Source organism: Cyprinodon tularosa, unplaced genomic scaffold (genome assembly GCF_016077235.1).
Source record: "Cyprinodon tularosa strain WSP-4 unplaced genomic scaffold, ASM1607723v1 ctg560, whole genome shotgun sequence".
NCBI classification, from domain to species: domain Eukaryota; kingdom Metazoa; phylum Chordata; class Actinopteri; order Cyprinodontiformes; family Cyprinodontidae; genus Cyprinodon; species Cyprinodon tularosa.
Genome location: NW_024039297.1, coordinates 351,910 through 368,065, shown reverse-complemented (window position 1 = coordinate 368,065; position 16,156 = coordinate 351,910). Strand labels below are relative to the sequence as shown.

At 40.4% G+C, this 16,156-nt stretch overlaps 1 protein-coding gene across 1 annotated transcript in view; it reads right to left on the bottom strand.

The window, feature by feature from the left end:
• Nucleotides 1–2,591: 2,591 nt before the first annotated feature.
• stx1b (syntaxin 1B) overlaps nucleotides 2,592–16,156 on the bottom strand; it is a 53,385-nt gene continuing 39,820 nt past the window's right edge. The window contains exons 5-10 of the mRNA XM_038305643.1: nucleotides 12,810–12,883; nucleotides 11,415–11,523; nucleotides 7,894–7,967; nucleotides 6,259–6,396; nucleotides 6,070–6,180; nucleotides 2,592–3,822 (exon numbers count right to left, since the gene is read on the bottom strand). Of these exons, the coding sequence (XP_038161571.1) occupies nucleotides 3,742–3,822; nucleotides 6,070–6,180; nucleotides 6,259–6,396; nucleotides 7,894–7,967; nucleotides 11,415–11,523; nucleotides 12,810–12,883 (587 nt within the window). The 3' untranslated portion in view covers nucleotides 2,592–3,741. The remainder of the gene's footprint in view (nucleotides 3,823–6,069; nucleotides 6,181–6,258; nucleotides 6,397–7,893; nucleotides 7,968–11,414; nucleotides 11,524–12,809; nucleotides 12,884–16,156) is intronic.

Sequence of the window (16,156 nt, the reverse complement as noted above, 5' to 3'; positions counted from 1 at the left end):
GAAGACCTGGATAAACCCACCCTGACCAAACTAATCTGGTAGCTTCTTCATGGCTGGATGTGGTTTTAGGGGCCTGATGGGCAAAAGGGGAACTTTACAAAATACACACACAAAAAACAACCACAATGTCATCAAACTGGCTGGTGCTTTGACAACATCCTCACCTTCATCCACCTCAGTCACCACCAGGACAACCATCAGCTGACCAGAAGACCATGGCATTGATTCAAGACTAACATTAAAAAATCGGATGCATGAAGTTTCAATAAAATTTCAACTTTCTAAGACCCTAAATTCACTTCAGTTTCCTCTTCTTTAAATTCTGGAGACGTCTTAAAATAGAAAACATCGACGACGGCGGAGAAAAGGGTCCAATGATTCAGTTGAGGAGAGATTTGTAGGGTTTTGGGGGTGACACTTTGGTGAACACAACAGTTTTGGTTTACTGAAGCCAAAGATTAAGAAAAGCAAACCCCACTTTTCTCTAAAGCTGAAGCTAGACATCAAGCGCATCACAGACATCTAAAGCTAACGATGCTAACCTCTACGTCTAAAGGAAAAACACGTTTTACATTACACAGCGACTACTTTTCTAACTCTGTTGATTGAATCTAGACTTATAGCTCTGGCAGAGAGTGCAGAGGGGATCTGGAGGTGGTTTGTCATTCAGCGTAGGCCTCAACAGAAGAACGTTAGCCTCTGTATCACAGAGCCTGAGCGCGTTCCTCCTCTGGGCTATTCTTACCCAGCATCATGGCAAATTACAAAAATGTTACCAAACACTTTTTTAAGGGACACAGAATCCTTTAAAATCTGCTGTTATGTAATAAAAAGTCGCCTCTCTGGAGTCCTGCCACTTGGACGTTGCTACAATAGGCTAATGTAGGCTAATGTTAGCACTGGAAAAATGACCTAGATATAAATAAAAAATCTCTTAAATAAAATGTATTTATGCTTAATTTGAGCAGGTAAATGAGATAGTTTGCCAATGAAATTAATATTTCTACACTTAAAATAAGATAATTGAATAATGTGCACTTGAAATAAGACAATGCAATTATTTTCCCTATTTTAAATGTAAATTGTCTCGTTCCTATGGCAAAATGTCTCTTATATCTCCTCAATTCAAGAAATAAATAACTTGTTTTAAGAAAAACTTATCTAGATTTTGATTTTCCCCAGATTTTAGCAGCCAAACGCTGTTAAACTCTTATCTTTTAATGGCCCAGTGTGGTAAAAATGTGTCACTTAGAAACATGTGAAGTTAAAGTTTTAATCCATGAGACGACGTTGCTGTGTGACATCAAGCGCGCGTTTGTTCATTTTCAGCTTCTTCTCCAGTGTGGAAAAATCTTTCTTTTTAACCTTTTTAACAAACCCTAGATTACAAACAACCGAACAAAATGTCTCTACAGCATTTTTATTCTTTTTATTGTTTCACACATCGAGTTAAAGATTATGTGAGAGGTACCTAGCATTAGCTTGTGATTCCATTTATAGATAACGCGTAGAATGCTAATACTGACCAAGATTAAATCTCAGTTAAAGTCGCTAACTTTTTATTCAAGTGATTTAAATAGATAAAATATTTCTCATGTTACAATTATTTAACTATTAGCTACAGTTAATCCATAAGCAGTGAGAGCTATGCTACAGATTAACAAGGAATACCTTCCAAGCTAGCATAATTTGGTTTACGATTGGAGGCTAACAGTTTGGTGCTTAAAACAACACACTTGTATCATCTATTTTGATTAGAAAAATGTATAAATACTGTTTATGATGTAGTATCAAATATTTCTAGAGTTAGCCTTCCGTTAATTTAGAATTAGCCTATGATTAACCAGTTAGCCGCTAGTACAGTCACAGTACAACTAGAATAGCTGTAGAAATAGATAGAATAGACTTCTGGATTAGACAGAGATCATTTAAAAGCAATTGGAAATAGTTTCCAGAATATAAAGGATCGAACCGTGATTAGCTGTAAATACCTTTGAATAATTAAGAAAATAATTTTCTTGCATGACACTGGGCTGAACAGCAATAATGCCATTCAGAGTTTGAGAAAACTTAACTAGATAACAGACAATTAATCTTCATTAAGCCTACACAAGTACAAGCTAAGCCTACATCATGCAAAGCAGGTGAGACTAATCCAAACACTGGCAGGAGCACAACATTCATGGGGCCAGTCTACCTCAGAAATGAAACATGTATGACGTGTTCATGTCAGTGAATGCGTGTCACGTTGGTCCACCTTCCAGAGAACAAAATGCACCAATAGAACAGGAAGTGGTTGTCAGGCATGTTTTTAGTGAAATGCTACCATACTCCAGGACTTCCAGGAAAGGAAAGGTAAAGAGTCGGACGGTGCTTCCTGTCTCAGCATCACGTTATTCCCGGGAAGGCCTTCGGGTGTGGCAACCGAAACATCACAGCCCTCCAACACAAACACACCAGACACATCAGATGCCTACAACTCAACGGAAACACGATGTGAAGCAGATACAGCACAGGATACGTCACACGCAGCGCAACAGCAGCACGACAAAAGCAACAAACGCTTGCCATCGAAAAACACGAAACAACCGCCGCCACACTCAGGGAACCTCAGTTTGCTTGCTTGTTGGTTTTGATGCTTTTCCTTTATTTTTCTATTATTTTTTTTATTTTTTTGCAAAGTCTTCCAGAAGAACAGCTTGAGGATGACGCCCCCTGCTGGGATCAGGCTGTTTTTTTTTTTTTTTATGAAGTCCAGGTTCTCATCTGCTTTTTCAGTGTTGGTTAGGCGGGACCAGTGGTCTTTCTCTTATCTAGACTGCATAGATTAACTGTCCATCTCCCCCCACCTCCTTTTAAAATCTCCTTCCCGACATCCGACCACTGCTCACCTAGCCCTCCCTTTACACCATAAACTGGCCGATCGGCACAACCAGGACGATCAGAGGCCCTCCCTCCTCAGCTCTTTGGTTGGATCAAGGCAACAATATGGGGAGTCTGACCTCCCCCCTTATCGATGTGGTGTTTCCCCAACCAGACAGCTGGCTGTGAACGCATCTCAGGGCGCCTATCACGGTCTAACAGTAGCACGCTGACCAAAGTGATTGATGGGACAAAGCAGCCAATGAGAGGTGGGCCAAAAACGTTCCTGGCCCCTTCAGAAATGAGCATTGTACGGCAAGCTCTAGAACGTTCCCTTCTAGTACATCTGGAACGGTTTTTCTCCATGGACGTATTGGGTGTTTGTGTCCTGAATTGGACGGAAGGAACCCTAAGCACAGATTTTCCCCACAGAACTCCCACCCAGCAGCCGTCACTGTCCTTGGAGACTCCCGAAAAACAAACAAAAAAACCTCAAAACATAACAAAACAGCCAAACAAACAACAACGAAAACTTCATATTATAGGTTATCATTTTTTACAGGTAGCTAACCCACATGTTGCTTCATATGTTCAATACATTTACATAGATAGGTTTGTTTTCCCCTCTCTTTTTATACGTTGTGTGGATAAGTCACCTATAATCTGGTCTTACTGTGTTTTCTTCTTTGCTTTTTGTACCCCGCCCAAACCCCTGGTGTTTCCTCTTATCTGTGATTGGATTATCTCTTTCTAGCTGATTGGTAGTCGGTCTTGCATTTGTGTTTCAAGTTTTTGTGTTGTCGTTGCTGTTTCTTTTCTCTGCTGGCTGTCGGTCAGTCGGTCGGCGTCAGTCATCATGGCAGCAGGTGGAGGAACGTCCTAGAAGCCCAGCGTGCCGCCGATGGTTGACGCCAGGACCACGCCGAGGATGACGCAGCAGATGATGATCATAATCTTCTTCTGCAGGGCGACAGTAGAAATGGACACGGATGAACGATGACGAAATGATAGATTACTGATACTTTACATTTTTAAACCTTATAATCTGTCCTTTGCTGTTTGAAACCACTTTAGAATTATTATTTGGTTAATGATTTGAAAGACATATCAGTTTATTTCCTAAGCAATGCTCTAACATAATGTTAACACAAAGGTTAAAAATATAACAGAAACAAATCACAGCTTTATTGAACTTTTAAGAAAAGCATAGAATGAAACCTGAGTAAAGGTCTTATATCAGCAACATATAACTGCTTGTTACAGAACAACACTCACTCCACAGTTTATATTAAAAATGAGAAACAGAGAATGAAATATCAGATGAAGAGTGGAGAAGAATACGGCGTTATCAATGGAAATGCTCCGGTTCAATGACCTGCTGGGAATTTAACTGGAAGAAATTTATTAGATATTTTATTAAACCATCCCAGAAATATAAATTCAGGGATCACCATCATTTCTTTTGGGATTGTCCAAAAATTCAAGGTTTTTGGTCAGAAATACATAACTCGCTTTAAGACTTTGTATTTGTATTTGTCCATCAAGATTGGCTGAAAGTGGACAAATACTTAAAGAACATCCTTTTGGTGGCCATCAGAAAAGCTATCAAGAGGTACGTGGAGTACGACGGAGTATTAGGTTGAGAATAAAGTTGTTAAATTAAGAGAATTAAGTCATAAAATTATGACAACAAAGTCATAAAATTACAAGAATAAAGTTGTATTTCATGACAACTCTTCCAAGAAGCCCTTTCTTCCCTAAAATGAGGAATGTGGAGCATCATGGGAAGTTCTACTTTAGCGTCGGTTTGACAAATCAGGAAATCTTTTAGCAGCAGCATCAAACTGGGCGGGATGTCAAAGTGGACTCTGGTTGCTGATTGGTGGAGCTGGTCAGCCGTCATCAGCTGGGCGGAGCTCCAAGCTTTCTTTCTGAAACGGGTTGTTCTATGATGACTTTATTCTCGAAATAGAAGAAAAATCTCGAGGCTGGCCTTAATACTCCGTCATAGTATTAGTACATCGGTCCTCTAAAATTTCGCACAGCTCTGCCAGTCTCTTGATGCTGCCTGCAGTGACACCTGGTGTTTAAAATGAGAACTGCATTGAAAGTCATGCGCTTCAATTTAGCCAAAAATAAAATGCTTGAAAACTAGATAATTTAAGGAAACCTAAACCTTGAGTTCCCCACAGGGATCTTACAGAGGAGCTGCAGGAAGGACGTTCCGGAGCTCTTACAGATTGACTGTACACTTTTTTATATAGCAAGAAATGAGTAAAGGGCTGCATGGGGGTCTTTCAGGCTACGTTCACACAGCAGCCTGCAGTGACCCAAATCCGATTTCTTTGCATATGTGACCTGGATCTGAACAACTCGGTCAGAAGAACTCTTTTTCCAGTGCGACCCAGAATCTGATACGAAGCAGATTTTTTTCAAATGCGACCATTTTTCATTTGGATGAAATAATAGCTGCATGAATCATGACAGCAGACAAGATAGAGGAGAGCAGGAGGCGGGGTTACCAATCTACTCGCTCTGGAGAGCAGAGTTCGCTGCTTTTAGATGTTGTCTCCAAAGTCTCCAGTAGCAGAAAAAAGTCTCTAGATTTGGCGCTAGGAGCTTTTTAGAAATCAAAGTGCTAGAGGGGTCTGAAAAGTGGCTAAATATAGCGACTAAAGCGCTAAGTTGGCAACACTGCTCTTTGCATGGTTTGTTTTCAAATGGTTTGCTGCTGTCTGTTTGGACCTTTCTGAACATGTGCAGCAAATGGACTGATCCAATATGGTGGACACTGAAGGGGGGGGCTGAGACACACTTAATATTATCAGCGTTCTGATGGCATTTTAGCCAAAGGATTTTTATCAAAAACATAATTAATGTGCATAAATAAAAAGGAATAGTTGTATTAACCTTACATGTAAAAGGAGTTCTATTGGCCCCCATAGAACTTGGGGCCCTAGACGACCGCCCAGTTTTGCCTAATGGTAAATCCGCCCCTGTATGAATGCAGTTAACGCAGGAGATCACGTTGAAATCTCATATATTTGGAAACAGCAATGCAAAAAAATCAGAGTTGAGCATTAAGGCCTGCAGTGTGAACGTAGCCTTGGAACCCAGTCGGACCAACGACAGGAGTCCCAGCCTTTGGTTGACCCTGGAGACTCCTGCGACATTATACTGAAATAAAACAGGACAGAAATGTTTTACCTTGCGAGCCTGGCTCTGGTATTTTACGGCCTTCTTGGTGTCGGAAACGGCTCGCTCCACGTAGTCCACGGAGTGTTCTACGTTGTACTCAATTCTGTCAATCATTTCTCCCTAAAACAAACGTGAGAGTTTAATCTAAAAGCACGGCGGATGAACCCCTTAGGCCTACTTCATGGTGCCTGACGTCACCTGGCTCTCCACCAGCATGGCCATGTCCACGAACATGTCATGCAGCTCCCGGATGCTGTTTTCCAGCTTGATGATCTCGGTGTGTCGGGTCTCGATCTCGTTCAGGGCCTGTTTGGTCATCTGAGAGTCCATCTTGATCTGCAGGGGAAGTTTGGAAGAGACATTCTTGCTTCTTTGCTTTCTAATTTTCTGCAAAGATTATCTATATAAACAGGTTATAAAAATGGATAAATGTGGTCAGAAAATGTAGTTTCTCTTTTTTCATTTATTGATTTATGCTATTTTTTGATTTATTTAAAAGTTTTCACTCAGCCGGTTTCACCTTCAGGCCACACAATGCCGCTGAGTTTGGGTGTTTGCAGAGCAGACAGAGAATGTCCCATTATAACCACCGCCCACATTTTATTCTATGCTGATGACCTTCATCAAAAAACATCAGATATGGTAAATATTGTCTTCTTGCTTGTCAAATATCACACATAAATGGTTCTACTCCTTGTTTTCATTCTTTTTCTTCACCAATTTAAAATGTCTTATAACTCATCAAAACATTTGAAATCTGTTTCTGCAAAAGAAGGAACTGCCAGTATTTATACTTTTCTTGCCCTATTTTATTTTTCCGTTGGCGTTTCTGTTAATGTTCAAATTTTTTTCTACCATGTTTTAATGTTTGTACCTCGACTAGTCCTCGTATACTGATTGTTATATAAAAAAAACTAATTAGTTGCTTCTAAGTTAGCTAGAAGGTTTTTTTTTTATTATATTAACTTTGTTTATATTTTTATCCTTTGTAGACTAAAATGAAATGAAAATATAGACAAATATTGATCCGAAAGGATTAACATCAGTTCAATTAAAATCAGATGCTTCTGAATTGAAGAGAAAAATCTTATAATTACTAAATTAGGGAGAATATTTTTAATCGTTTGATTAATCAGAAACAGATTTACTGGAATTCTTTTAATAATAAGTGAGAAATTAACTTCCTGTGTTTTTTTCAGTTAAAAGTGCTGCAGTTAGCAGATCGTTAGCTTTAATTAGCTCGAGAATAAGAAGGAATATTTTATAATACTTTTTAATAAACCTGCAGATTGTTAGCCTGGTTTTATATTAGCTTGAATTAGCTTTAGATGATTAGAATCAGCTTTAATTGGCCGCACTAAGTGTTGTTAGTGTTCCAGACGTGTTTCATTTTTATTTCTGTTTGCAGACCTGATCTCGTTATCTTTGGTAGTCAGACCAACTTACCTGCTCAGATTAACTCAACACCTGCAGTTAACCTGAACTTTACTGAGCTCTTCTGATTGGCCGAAACACTGTGACATCACAGAGGATGTGGCAGCAGTCAGAGAAGCTATATTTTTGTTAACATCCAGGTGTTTGGTTACATCCCATATTTGTACCTCTGCAGCCGAGGGTGCTTTTAATTTGAAGGAGAAGGAAACAATGAGTCCTCCTTCAAAATAAAAGCAACAGGTGCTTTTCTCTAAAAAAAAAACTTAATGCGATACGACAAATGCCGTCTTCACTTGATGTTTCAGCGCACCTTGCAGCCGCTCTGCATCCTGTCCACATGATGATGCGTACAGGAAGCAGAACGCTGCAGGTTTAAGTGACCGCAGGTGCGGTGCTTACATCATCGGTGAAGATGGCCAGTTTGCCGCTCTCCAACATGTCCTCCAACTCCTCGTTAGTGGTGGTTCTTCCAGCTGTGAACAGAGAACAGAGAGAGAAACAGACGGTTATTCAGAGACGCAGGAACCTGCAGGTCACGTGACGGATGAGGCCGGTCTTCTGTTCCATCAGAAACACCATTCCTAGTTTATCCGAGTCACAGAAAGACTTGAACTTTCCGCAAGTTCAGAAATGTTTTCCTCAAGCAGAATGTCAGAAGTTTGATTTTTCTGAGCTGCTGAAACATTCAGAACCATCATGGCTGAATCGCTCTCTCCATCTGCAGGTATTTCTGCCTGTCAGATGTAATTAGTGGTACTGTGGGCTCTCCATCTGTCTCAGAAAAAAGGAGAAAGTCGTCATAGCAACCGGTAACTACAGATTTTCTGGACCTTTTAAACCTTTTAGAAGCTTCTGCTGTTTTAGCATCGACCCGACAGCGACTAAGGTCCATGTGGAAGGCAGACATTGATGAATGATGCAGAAGCAGCTTTAGATGGAGACACTGACAACTTTAGGCTTTCTGCTCCTGAAGCATCAAACCCTCAATTTTAGATCCAAAGCCCCGTCAGGCCGGCATACCCTCAGTGATACACATGATGGTTATTAGCAGCTATCAGTCCCATAGAACGGCTTCAGATTGTGCCAGTAGGCCATTATCACTGAGTTAATCCTAATCCTAGTCATCCCTTTTCCCACTGAATTCATGATTCTATTCAAGTTTAATCTGTAAATTATTTCAGTAGTTCTTCATGTAAAAATAAATAAATTAAAATGATCCGCATGTCGTTCATGTTAAACAAACCAAAAACGAATGAATCTCATATCCTGATACTGAGTTGTAGAATCATCTCCCTGTAAATATTTAATTCTCTGTGAAAAAAGTCAAAGATCTTAATAAGATCCTCAAACTACGGAAGACGATTAGTGCCACTGAAAAAAAAAATAAGTTAACTGATTTTTTAATTTCATTTCAGTTTAATATGGTAAAAAAGTCAGAATTCTGAATTTAATCTCAGAATTATGGATCTTAATGTAGATGGGCACCATGAAGGAAGAGATGTGGAGCGCTCAGCTTCATTGACAAAGATGGGAGTTGTTTGAGGTGGCCAGTGACACATTGGTGGAAAATGACGGAAATAGGCAACTTTTTACGTGCCCGAGGGGTCCCCTCATTGATGGAGGAGCAGAAGCATGGGCGGTTCTAGACAGGGGCACACGGGGGCCAGTGCCCTTGTAGAACACGTCTTGGCCCCTGTACTGAAGACATAATTCTCATAATATATGCACTGAAACAGACAGGGTTACTGATTGGTCCTTTGAATCTATTTCATTTTTTTTCTTTACAAATTCTGTTTTACTGATTATTTAAATACAATACGGTGATAGCTTCAGTGGTACTGAGATAGGATCTTAGTTTTTATCTGTAAAATGTTTTTTTTTCCCCCGAAACAAATACAAAAAAATGCTATAATTTTTACAACTAAATTTATCAGTTTTTGAGTTCTAATTCAGATTTTATCAAAAATAAGTAAAATTCCTAAGTTATAAATGTATATTGATCTAATAAGACAGGATTTTAATAAAAATGTCAATTCATGCAGCTCTCTTATTATTTTTGAATCCCTTGCTCTGATTTTTTTTTCATGCTTTTCTGGGCCCCCATGAAAATATGCTGGCCCCCTCCTGGCCCCCTGGTACATTTGGTCTAGATCCGCCACTGAGCAGAAGGTCATTAAAACAAGAGAGCTAGTCTGTAAATCAGACATGGCTATGGCTTGATGCTAACATGTTTGTTAGCTGTCAGAATTCTGAGATTAAAGTCAGAATTCTGACTTTTTTCCCATATTAAACTGAAATAAAATTTAAAAATCAGTTAACTTTTTCATTTTCAGTGTCCCTAATCCTTCCGTATCAAACAGACATGCATTGTTTGTTTTTTAGCTAATGTGTGGTCGACCTTTTTTCTTGTTTTCTGCACAAAACTGCAACAAAAACCTGAATAAATCTGGAAATAAAACGACGCGATTGGCTGAGAGGAGAGCGGCGAGAGGACAATCTATGTAATGCGTTTTACTGAGGGTATGCTGGCCTGATGGGGTATGCTGAGCTGATAGAACTCCAGGACTGTCTGACATAATCCTTCCTGTATCTTTGTCTGTTGTGCTTTTAGCGCCACCTGTTGGACAGTACTGTCAGTGAGCTCAGTTTGGGATCATAGAGCAGCTATGGAAGCAGGAAACAAATCTAAATAAATATTTTTTCTTAAAATAAGTGCATTTTTTTTTTTATTTGAGTGGGTAAGTTTGCCAATGGAACAGGATGATTTACATTTAAAATGAGTAAAAACTAATTAATTGTCTTATTTTCAGTGAATATTACCTAATGATCTTATTTTAAGAGTAAAAATACTAATTTCATTGGCAAATCATCTTATTTTCAAACTCAAATTAAGGGTAAATACACTTAATTTAAGATATTTGTACTAATTTATAGATTGTTTTTGCAGTATATAGAGAGAATCTGAATCTGCAGGTGAAACATCAGCTTTTAGAGACGCCTTAGTGCTGCTCAGCGTTTTCTGGGCCGATTTCGTTTTTCTTTTCTCCAGCGGTCAAACAGTCTGGAGGAGTTCAGCTCATCAATCATGATAGGTTAGTTCCCAGGTTGGTGATGGATCAGATTTAAGCTGAATGCAGAAGAAATGCTTTTGGATCCAGAGAGAAAAAGGAGAGCTGTGATCTAGAATGAACCTGAGCTTGTGAGGAAGGAGCAGCATGGAGCTGCTGGCGTGTGAAGGTCACAGTAAAACAGCTGCATCACCTACGCAGCTCCTCATTCCAACAGTCTGTCTGAGGTGGAGAGAAGAATGAGTCAGTTTTACCTGTTGGCTCTTTAGAAACGAAGGATGATGGAGACTGAGAGCAACGTTCAGGATGACATGAAGACGCCCAGACTGCTGTCAGCAGAAACGTCTCTAAGGGTTTTAGGTTTTGTGGCTCCTAAAGGTGTTTGCTTTGCTTTTTGATAAAGCTTCTAGTTAGAGTGGCTCAGGTTATCCTGAGCTATCTCTATAGTTCTGCTGCTATAGGCTTAGATTGCTGGAGGACATAGGGACCCCTTTTTCATCATTCTGCTTCATTCTATCTCTATTCTCCCACTCTGCAGAATCTGTTAGTTCAATCTCTAACGTTCTGCTTTTTCTCATAGTAGCTTCATCTGGTCTGTTCCTGTTTGGCTGTGACTCCATCCTGGAGAGAAATATCAGCTGTGCTGCTGCCATCAACACCTTTCTTTGTTTCTTCGCACACTGAGCCTGGTCTTGGTTCTGCTGGAGGTTTCTTCCTGTTAAAGGGTTTTTTCTCTCCACTGTTGCTTGGTGTGAGGGATTGCTGTAGAACCAGTATCTATCTCCTGGTCCTGCTCTGACCCGGTGCATCATGTGCTAAGCTGGTTCTGCTGTGTTCTGGTTCTGAACTCACTGATCTCCAGCTGTCTCTGGATGCGGTCCTTGCAGCGGTCGCGGTACTTGGACTGCGTGGTGTTGTACTCGGTCATCACCTCCACAAATTTACGTGACAGCGTCGAGTGCTGCAGGAAGACAAAGAGGAAAATGTCACCTGGGTGAACTGGGAAGTCTGGGAAGGGCTGATAATCAGACTTTCCAGCTGAATATGGAAACATTTCCACAGAAACTAAGAACAGGACTGATGGGAACAGTTGCTCTCTAGGTGGAGATGATGGATCTGAGTGTGAAGCTGCTGCTGATCCTGGAGCTGCGAGTAACTGCAGCTTCTTTCTTGTCCACTGGGGGGCAGCAGGAGAAATTTTTTCCAGCAGAAAATGATGTTTAGGTGGAATTACCTTCCATTAGTAGGATTCTATGACAGATTATCCTCATGTTTCACTGCTACTGTTTTTATGGTGTTTGAACAAGATGATGGGGAGGTTAAAATGCCCTGATTTCTAAAAGGTGTGAATGAGGATATATAAATATCTAACTGTGTGTATATATATATATATATATATATACAGTTACGTATATATTTCTAACTGTATATGTATATATATATATATATATATATATATATATATATATATATATATATATATATATATATATAAAATATATGAAGTACATTATTCACTGATTAAAGATCAAATGTTCACATTTGCATAATGATAAAAAAAACTGTTTGAAAAATAAGTTTAGACAAACTTAACTTTTGTTAGACAAAACATAAATTTACCATTCGCTACATTTTGTCAAAAAGTCTTATTAATGACAAGAAAAATTAAGAAAATTAGCATAAAATTAATAAAATACAAAATAAAAACTTTACTCTCTTTTGTTTCCTCTATAGATCATAATATTCATGATCAAAGAGCAATCCTTAAAAATACTGAATAATAATAATACTATACTAATCTATAATATTTGTATAAAATATTAATATTAAAATTTTGTGTTTATCATATTAATTGCAAAATATATAACTTTGAGTTTAGTCAAATAGTTTTTAATCAGAATAAATATGTTCTTTTAAGCGGTTGTGACAGATTATTGTAATATTATCTCTGACTCATCATTGATTAAACTGAGATCTAAGGCGCCTCCTGATCATTCTGACAGCAGCTGTCTGAATCGTGGTCTGATCCAAGATGGCCGCCCTCCATGCACGCTGGCCTCCCTGCCAACAGATGAGGCGTCTACGTATTAATGTCTATGCCTTCATTGGGGTCTTATTTTGGGGAACTCCGCCCACTTCTGGAGAAGTCCAGCATGTCTGACAGCCTGCTGATCAGAAGGAGACCCACCGGTAACGGGTTCGATCACATGCTCTGCTTGTTGGGTGTCCTGACCCGACCCGACCCACCTGCGTCTTACGGATCCGGAGGTCTGCTGATGATCTGTTGAGACCCTCTTCCTGCTCGATGCTCTGCTCGATTGCTGCACAAACACACAGACAGACGATGTTACAGAGGTTTCATTTTGTTTCCAGGTTCTGATCCATCAGTATGGAAGCGTATTGCAAAATAATCAGACAGCTTTTCTCTTATTTACGGGATCTTATCTATATATTTGTTCATGATTCCTTCAGCCAGTAGTGAAGCGTCTCTCAGAAAGCTGGTCTTCATCGTTGCTTTTTAAGGATCTCTGCATCTGTTCCACTGAGCAGTTCTCTGTACCGAGGTCTGACCTGATCCGCCTTGGAGCTCCGCTCCTGTTTTCCACTCCATCAATAAAGTACGCAGCTAGAACCCTGGATTACTACTAGTGCAGTAAGCATGCAGCCTTATTACTTCATATTTATATTTATTACTTCATATTTATATTTATTACTTCATATTTATATTTATTTATCTTACCACTGTTACCTGTCATGTCCCGCACTTTATGTCAGTTTTTAAATGTCAGTCTTGTATATTTCTTGTATATTTGTATATTGCAGAGAGTAAACGTAATTTCATTTCCCTTGTATGTCTTGTACATATGTAGAAAATGACAATAAAAGCTGACTTGACTTGACTTGACTTGACTTATGACCAAATGCCAAAACCTGTCAGCAGCTCCATTCATCCACATTCTGTTTGGTTTGAGTTTTTCATATGAATTGACCTGCTGCATGAAGCTGGGACCTGGTGGTTTTAAACCATGCTGGAGCCTCAGCTGTTCTCCTGGAGGATCTAGGATTTCTAGAAGGTACCTGCGGACATTTCTTTGGGACGCCACCAAGCGGCTGGAATGCATTTCAGATGATTTCTAAGCATAAAGCCTCCCCTGCTGGTTTGATTGCTCCTGCAGGAACAGAGCGACTTCCAGCAGGTCGGAGTAGAGCGGACTCACTGCGCAATGCTGACAAACTGAAACTAATTCCATCCACACTGAGGAAACTCAGGATTTACCAGCGTCGCTCAACTGAAAGGATATAAAAGCAGATTAAATCCCACAATCATTGTTCAGGTTTCATGTAGCGTAGCTCAGCAATGACTGTCCTTCCTGATCTCCTAAATATGACACATTATCTCTATATTATGAGATGAGATCTATAATAATGAGATAAGCTGTCTGATTGTTTTTCTTTGGTGAATGCAACACGCTTCCGTACATCTGAGACCGTTTGAAATGTCACTGACCTTGTTTGCTTTTTTAAATTTGATTTCATCTCAATAGGGGAGAGAAAAAAGCAGAACTAAATGTTTGATGACAAAGTTACCCAAGATGACCCGTGGTTATTGTTGGCCGCTGACATCAGTGAATGCACTGAGAAACCACCAGGTTGTTCACTACTGGGAACCAGCAGAACCTTCCCTCACCTCACTGGTCAGCCCAGCTGGGGGATCAGAGCCATAACCAGGGTTTGGAGAACCAGACAGAAGGTCAACCCCCACAATGCTGTGGACCAATCAGAGTGGTCTGATCCAAAAGCTTCTTAAAGATACATCAGAGCAGGAGAAACAAGGACCCTGATATTTGAAGGAACCACCTAGAACCTTTCAGATTGAGCTCCAAACATCGCCTTCATCCTCCCTGCTGTGAGGCATGGCGGTGGCAGCATTATTCTGTGGGGAGGACTATCTGCAGAGAGCGCTGGACCTGAGACCAATTCGTCTTTCACCAACAGACGAAGCTCAGAGTCCAGATAGAGGAAAGTCCTGAAGGTCCCTGAGGTCAGAGAGTCCGCCTGGCACTCCGTCCAAAACCAGGAGCCCAGCTTGGACAGACGAGGAGGCTGAGGCTCTACTGAGCAAAGGCTCATGGGAAATTTCAAACTTTCCTTTCAGTCATTGAGTGAAGAATTTGGAAGGAATTCCAATGTGATCTGGTTATGAAAAAGTCTGCAGCCGGGTTAAATCGGGACCAGATGAAGATCTGGTTTTATGTGGAGAAAATGCCAAGCACAGCAGAGGACCTGTGATGCTATGGGCTGCTTTTCTTTAAAAGACTCTTCAGTGTCATCACTGATTTCATGGCTTCATCGAACTAAAAAGCGATGGTCCAGCAGACATTAAACCGACCCGCTTCTTTCACCACCTCAGTTCTCCCACTGCCGTAGAAAACCAGCAGGGGGCGCTCAAGAGAAAAGAACCTCAGATGGGAGCAACACGAAGCTTTGGACGAATCATCAGCGATATTATTTAATGATTCATACTGAATGATCTCAGACCAAAGGTTGGATTTTTCTATCATTTCCAGATGGAGAAATTACCGAAAATAAAATATTCTTAATGATCAGACTTTAGTGGAGCTTGAAGACGTGTGAGGCAGCTTCTGTTTCAAAAATAAATGGAGACGTCCTCGTCGTTCCTCTCCAGCAGCCTCACCTCATCCCTCTGCTGGAGCTTTCACAGTTACTCAACTGGGAGAGCGGCTTTAATTACATGTCCCCTCAGAGGATGGCGGTGATCACTGCAGCTGCTAAAGAAACCATCCAGGAGGAAGATCCGCCACAGACGCCTCATCTGACCACAAATTCAACCAACGCCACTAAGGAACATATGACAGAGTGTTTGACATTAAATTATACCGGCGGTTCCAAAATCAAAAGGTTTGTGTCGGATCTGAACCTTTCAGGAAACATAGGAGAGTTTTGGAGAACAGCAGCCTGCTTTTAGAAACTAAAAACTGACCTGAAACATCACTGAATTTAGCTGAGATTAAGCTAACACTGGGGTCAAAGGTTAAGCAGTGTTACTTTAAAGTGTGAGCATTGTGCTAACATGCTCATAAACCCGGCAGAGCGCTACAGGCTACCTTTAGCTTTAGCTTAGTGAGTTCATGCAGGCAGAAAGTAGAATGGGAGGCAGATCTTTTAGTTATCAGGCTCCTCTCCTGTGGAACCAACTACCAGTTTTAGTCCGTGAGGCAGACACCCTGTCTACTTTTAAGGCTAGGCTTAAAACTTTCCTTTTTGATAAAGCTTCTAGTTAGAGTGGCTCAGGTTATCCTGAGCTATCTCTATAGTTCTGCTGCTATAGGCTTAGACTGCTGGAGGACATAGGGACCCCTTTTTCATCATTCTGCTTCATTCTATCTCTATTTTCCCTAACTAACCTGGAAGCTGCTGCTGCCGCAGTGCATTCTGGGACAGCTGTCAGTCTGGACAATGGACAGGTCTGCTGTGATGCATGCTGGGTAAAGAGGGAGGGGCTAGAACTACATCTGGGGACAGATTGAGAAACGGTCTAAGACTAAATCTAAGATGGCTGTCAACAAACAAAC